The 6,261-nt window shown below is 32.6% G+C and overlaps 1 protein-coding gene across 1 annotated transcript; it reads left to right on the top strand.

Annotated features, from left to right (window-relative positions):
* Positions 1-767: 767 nt before the first annotated feature.
* LOC107101573 (Down syndrome cell adhesion molecule-like protein 1 homolog) lies at positions 768-5,624 on the top strand. Its single transcript, XM_015400530.1, has 9 exons — positions 768-1,010; positions 1,098-1,181; positions 1,293-1,394; positions 1,566-1,709; positions 1,817-1,978; positions 2,218-2,270; positions 2,560-2,662; positions 2,744-2,774; positions 4,856-5,624. The coding sequence occupies exons 3-9, from the start codon at positions 1,340-1,342 to the stop codon at positions 4,911-4,913; spliced, it is 606 nt and encodes a 201-aa protein (XP_015256016.1). The 5' UTR covers positions 768-1,010; positions 1,098-1,181; positions 1,293-1,339; the 3' UTR covers positions 4,914-5,624.
* Positions 5,625-6,261: the final 637 nt, after the last annotated feature.

The following is a 6,261-nucleotide window of genomic DNA, read 5'->3' as shown; positions in this document are numbered from 1 at the left end:
ATATATATATATATATATATATATATATATATATATATATATATATATATATGTGACATGGTTTCACAGAAATTTTATGTTGTATAATTTACCTTAATTGAAAATGTGTTCAATTGATCATTTTATTTTGTTCAGTTTATTTATGTCGTCGTCTTTGCTTATGTTGTTTTTAGCCAAAGTTTATTGTTTTATACTACTAATTATAATATTACTGAAGCAAAATTAATATAAGTAAAATTGTTCTAGGAAAATCTATCCTGGTAACTGTCAAAACTCATCTGGCCTTTGAATTACCAGTCTAACACACACACAAACACACCCACACACACACACACACAAATCAGAGAGCAAATTAGAAGTTACATAAATGAAAAAGTAAAATCTCTATTCATATCTACTGTCCCTGTAAACCCTTTAGTTGGTCTGTTTTTCTTCAGATGACTTCTGCACAATAACATCTTTAATATAATTTTCAATTTTCCATGTTTGGGGTTTGATTAGCATTTGAGAAATTAGTATAAAAATGGGAACATAAGGTGATTTGAAAATCAATTTGCTTAATGGAAAATATATTCTATGTTTGCTTTTTGTGAAATAAAATTTTTATTGTGTAAACAATTTTTAAAAGGGAAAAAAAAATCGAAACAGTTACTGTTTGCAATCCGGATATCATGCAATATAAAAGGATAGTTAGATATGAAGTTCCCAACACAGGCTGGAACATTCACCTCATCACCTGTGCTGTGCTTGTTTTTCTGTTTAGCCTCCCAAGGCTGATCTCCAAAATGGTGTTCTACGCAATTATATTATCAGCTACAAGGAGTACGACCATGTGGCCAAAGTATTTCTAAAGGCAAAGCAGCTTAGTTTGACGGCTACAGGTGCAGAACAAAGCACCTTTCTGACTAACCTGAAGCCTTCAACTCAGTACAGTGTTCAAGTTCAGGCCAAAACAAGTGCAGGACTAGGACCTGTTTCAACGGCACGTTTCTGCACCACTCTAGAGGAAGGTAAGCTGGAAAAATTTTATTTCATTACAGTATTTTAAAGATTAATTGAATGTTTGACTCGTATTCTTTTATTCTTTTTTTTTAAAGTTAAAGCAACCACAGCAGCCAATACTCTGTTATCTAGTACTACTGTTTCTACAAAACAGATTCAGTATACAAGTCTTAGTGATGGTATGTAACATAAAACCACTACAAGTATGCTTTTCTACAAAATACATAAGGTTGAATATATAAAAAAAGCAAAGAATTTAAAATGAAATAAATTTTCTGCTGTGTTTCAAGTCCACACAACTTCAACTTCAGCTGGGACTGAGTCCACATCCACGGTTATGGAACAAACATCTTGGAGCAAACATCTTTTGGAACAAACAAGCTTCATGACAGGTGTGATTTATTTTGCATCTTTAAGTTTTTATATTGTCTCCTGTTAAAGAAAATTCACTATTTACTGCTTAAGGATTTTTTTCATCATGATAGCATTCAGCAAATGTTATAGAATAATTGTAAATGAGACATAAATGCAAAAAACAATTTTTTTTTAACCGAATATCCTAGCTGTGGTGCTTGGAGTGCCTCCGGACCCACCTGTAATTGTGTTGGAGGAGGTGAAAGGAAAAACATTTTCACTTTTCTGGACTCCTGGCTTTGAGGGCGACAGCCCCATTACTGGTTTCTTCCTGCAATATAAAGACACAAATGGTGAGAAACGAGTCCGTATATTTAACACTGCTGACAAGCTGAGCTTTAAATTAGCTTTTAAATATTATTTTTTTTTTTCTTAAACATTTTTTTTTTTTCATTCACAGCTTCCTGGGACAAAGATCGATTAGTAGATTTTGGACCCAATTGGACAACGGCCACGATTTTAGAGAACACTCCTTCAACATACAACATCCGCATGTTTGCGAAAAACAGTCATGGCATGAGTAATGCCAGCAATGTTCTCACTGTAACCATTGAAGAAACAGGTGATGTTTCCTTATCTTCCTCATCCATCCATCTATCTGTCTTTCTTCCGTCCATCATTCCATGTGTCTTTATTAGCTAAAACCTTTATTTTTTATCAAAACGCTATTGCAGTTCCTGAAATTGCAATTTTCATATCCATGTTTTTTTTTATGTTGTTTCTGTTTAATAAGCAGCTTTTTAAAAAAGAAAGTTATATAAGTTCCTTTTTTTATTTCTCATGGTGGTGTGGACTTTGCAGGTCAGCAAAAGAGCAGTGTCATTGCCACCATGTCAACTATTAATGACGATTCTGTAAGTATTATGCAACTACTGGTAACAATAAAATAATGTTTACTAGAGGAGAGAGAAAATCATTAAACTATTTTAAAAATAAAATGTTATTTTGGCTATAGACTTAACTTATTTGTCCACCTTTAAGTTTCTCACAGCTTTGCTTCATTCTTACAGCCTTCTTAACTTCTTCTTAAATATGATCATCTATGATTTCAGATTGTTGATTTAATATCAGGTCTTGCTGCTGAGCTATTTTCTTAATAATTTGTCTTTGTGAATAAATATAATTCTATATCTTTTCTGACAGGCGATTGCCGGCCAAAGCAGTGGTGTTCACATAGCTGCCATCATTGTGCCAGTTGTAGTGGTGCTATTGGTTGGTGCCATTATAATTGGTTTGCTACTTCAACGTGAGTTTTCTCTCCTTATTCCATTTTGTATCGACCAAACAAATCTCTTTCTCTACTTTGATCCTTGCTCTCTCTTCACAGGTATAAAACAGAGGAAAGGTAGCCTTAATGTGTAAGTGTTTGATTTCATCTATCAAAGTTGAAATACTGAAAAGGAGATTTTGTTGAGTTGTCTGCAAAAATGGTTTCAACTGCATGATATAGGTGGGTTAATAAGCTCAATATGGAGACACAAAAAAGAGAAAGTTTTACCAAACAAATGAGCTAAAGGCTAGTTTATAGGAGGCTTTGTACCAAGGCAGTTTGGTGTTCTCTTTATCTTTTAAATCTCAATCTCTGAAGTTATTATTAGTGGGAGCTCCCTTACATGTAGTGGATACATATCAGATCACACTGAGGTTTTATAAAAGCAAATAAATATTCAGATCTTTGCAAAACAAAAATGCTGTTAGGAAAGACACTCCCTAGTAATGACAGACACTCTTTCCTCTTTAACAAGACATTGATCTTTTTTTTTTTTTTACTATTTTCTAATTCAAACAACATTTGCATGGTAACTCTTCTCAAAAACATGTTGAGGCTTCTAACAATGTTAATCTGCCTCACTACACATGACTTTGTGATTTGGCAGCAAGCCCTTTATTTGTGCTACTGTATTGTAAAAAAAAAAATACCATCTCTATTGTTCCCCATTTATTGTTTTTGCATTTGAGGAACTTGTTACCTTAAGTGTCAGGGTGCTGTTGTGTTACAAAAATGATATCTCAGGGTAATATCATAATTACATGACTATCTTTTTAAGATCAATTCTACATCTGGCATCAAATATCATTTTAAGCTTTTAGATAGCTTTTTGGGTGCTTGTATAAACACTGCATCATTTTTTTCTGCTTGTGCAGAAGTAAACAACATTAGTAGTTGTTTTCTTCTAGCTGCCACTAGGTGACCGGAGGCTAATGCAAAGTAAGGCAACATTTAGCCAGATGTTTGCAATCTTTAGAATGGCCTGGTTTATATGTTTAATTATTTTCTAACCCCTTAGGTGTCTTCAACTAACAGCATAGTAGAAGAGAGTCTGCTTCTATTTAGCAGGACTTATAAATGAATATAAGACTTTTTGCATGAAGCACCCCTTCAAGTATCTATTTTGCTGAAAGTATCTCTTCATTAGGTGAACTGAGACAAAACCGTCTGCAGACCTTTACAATAGAACCCTAAGCAAACATTTTCTCCACTATAAAAACCAACATTAAATTAAATGTATATTATCTGCTTACAGAAAAAGAAAAATCCACCTACAATCGTACTTTTTATATGTAATCATATGTCAATAGAATAATGATAATAATGAAATATGTGATGATTTTGCACATTATAATGATAATGTTTCCAGCTTAAACATCTTTAAGTTTAAAGTTCCGGCTGTAAATCAGCAAAAACGGGTTACAGTTTTTCTAGCTCTCAGGTTTAACAATTTATTCCCTTTGCAAATTTAATGGAATATAACATACAATATGTCTCCTATCCTAGAGGGAGGAAACATCTCCAGCTTTTAAACAGTAAATGCATAAGCCGTACATTTTGCATAGATTTGGATTATTTCCTTACAATTAACAAATTTGGTTATGAAATACTTTTGTTTTCTTTTGTCTGCTACTTGAACTATTTTTTATTTTTTTTTTGGTCAAAAAACAGAATAATTTAAACATATGTGCAAAGATATGTGGGAAAAAATCTTATGTTTATATTCCTCCAATATAAGCAGTTGGTACAAACCTTATTTGCTAATTCATGCACGGTATTGTTTTTCCTTCAGCTAGTAGCATGACTTCCATTTTATAGCACACATATAATATTAGATCATCTTGTTTGGATCACATTCTTCAGTGCAAACAACTATATACTCCTCTATAAAAACATTTACAGTAATGGGAGAAAGAATGAAATAAATTTTTGAGATCAGGGTTGTTTCAAGATGGTAAAAATCTGCCGTGAACCTTTACTGTAACTGCTAACTCTGTTGTTTGGTTAGCCTGCCTCTATCTCCAACCGGAAAGCACTGTTATCTGCTTTTAGACAAGAGCTGATTGCAGATAACAACTGCTCTGAATCCGACCTCTAAAAACCCAAATGATCTCTTTAAGATATCAACACATTTAGCCCAACTGAACATTTTCTCTGTATTGTTTGCAGGTGGCTGAAAAATGGGGCAATTCATTACAAAGGATCAGATTCCCTAGAAGAACTGTGAACTTTGTTTCTCTACATTCAACTTTTGAATACCATAAACAACAGAGTAGTTTATATTAATTAGCTATACTAAAAGCTATATTATAAAAAATCCTTTTTAACTGAGAAAAGATTTGCTAACAAGTAAACCTTCTTGTGTGTTTGAGTCAAACAAACCACAGAAAAGTTAAAGCTTCTACTGTACAACTATTTTGTTTTAAAAATTGTTATTTTTTTAAGTGATGGTACCACATATCTGCTTAAGTTGGTTTGATTTTTTTTTTTTTAACCAAGAAACTTTTTTGTTGTTTGTTTATTCAAATGTAAATCAGCCTCCACAATTTAGCGATTTGCTATCAACTTTAAGCTTTTTTCCACTGACATCTCAGGTCAGCTCACAACTTGGCACATTTTTCCCACTATGTGTGAAATCACAAAGTTCACAAAACATATGGTGCTAATGCTAATAATGTTATGTTAGCACAAACACTCAATCCAGTTCAAAAGGTTAGACTGATGGGAAATCTCTATGAACCAGGCTACTGCTGGCATTGCCATGTTATGAGTCAAATTTGAGAGAATGTTTGGAAATCATTGTTTGGACTGTGTTACTAAGGTTCAGATATTCAGCTGGATGTTAAAAATGTATCAGTTCTACAAAAATGTATTGTTTGTACAAATTTTCACAGTATTAATTTGTGAAAGAGATAAAATAAAACTGAAATAATTTGGATCACTGAAATCTTGACTTCATGTCGTTAATGAAATAAAATGTTTCATGTTTTTGCTTCATGGGGACTCCTCATCAGCCACAGTACATTATGTGACGAGGCCGCACTGTTTCCACAGGAGATGCTGAAGATTCTCGACACTCAGGACAAGTCTTAACACCAGACTAAAATGTATCGCAGTCGTTCAGAAACCATTGTCGGACTATGCTTTTAACAGTTATATGGTTTGTTTTCAGAAAATAACATTTCATTAACAATTTTTTACAAAAAAAAAATATATATTTATTTGGATTTATATTTACAAGTTATTTGGATTTCAATCAAGACAAGATAAAATTGCTTTTATAAAATTTATTTTCCTTAATTTTCTTAGATAAAGATACATATTAAACATAAAACTGCATGTTTCAACGAGCACTGCTCTTTGGAAACCAGACACTAATTATAACATTGAAATTTATTAGAAACGTATTGTTTTATCTCTAAGCAATACAATTATACCTAAAAAAGCGGCTAAGTCTGTGTTAAAGCTTTAAGAATAACAAAGCTGTTCAGTCGCGAGTTTATTGTTTTTTATTGTGTCCAAAATCCACTCAATATTTTAGTGCATTGAGACATAAATGTAAATAGAAAATATCA

The sequence above is a fragment of the Cyprinodon variegatus genome, unplaced genomic scaffold (assembly GCF_000732505.1).
Source record: "Cyprinodon variegatus isolate N-32 unplaced genomic scaffold, C_variegatus-1.0 Scaffold31, whole genome shotgun sequence".
NCBI lineage: Eukaryota > Metazoa > Chordata > Actinopteri > Cyprinodontiformes > Cyprinodontidae > Cyprinodon > Cyprinodon variegatus.
Note: the sequence above shows the minus strand (reverse complement) of the source record. Positions and strands in the feature narration are given on the sequence as shown.

Excerpts from the sequence above, each read along its gene's own strand:
- LOC107101573 (XM_015400530.1), top strand. The coding sequence starts at position 1,340 with ATGGAACAAACATCTTGGAGCAAACATCTTTTGGAACAAACAAGCTTC. Across the intron at positions 2,271-2,559 it reads CAACTATTAATGACGATTCT|GCGATTGCCGGCCAAAGCAG; the intron begins GTAAGTATTATG and ends CTTTTCTGACAG. Across the intron at positions 2,663-2,743 it reads AATTGGTTTGCTACTTCAAC|GTATAAAACAGAGGAAAGGT; the intron begins GTGAGTTTTCTC and ends CTCTCTTCACAG.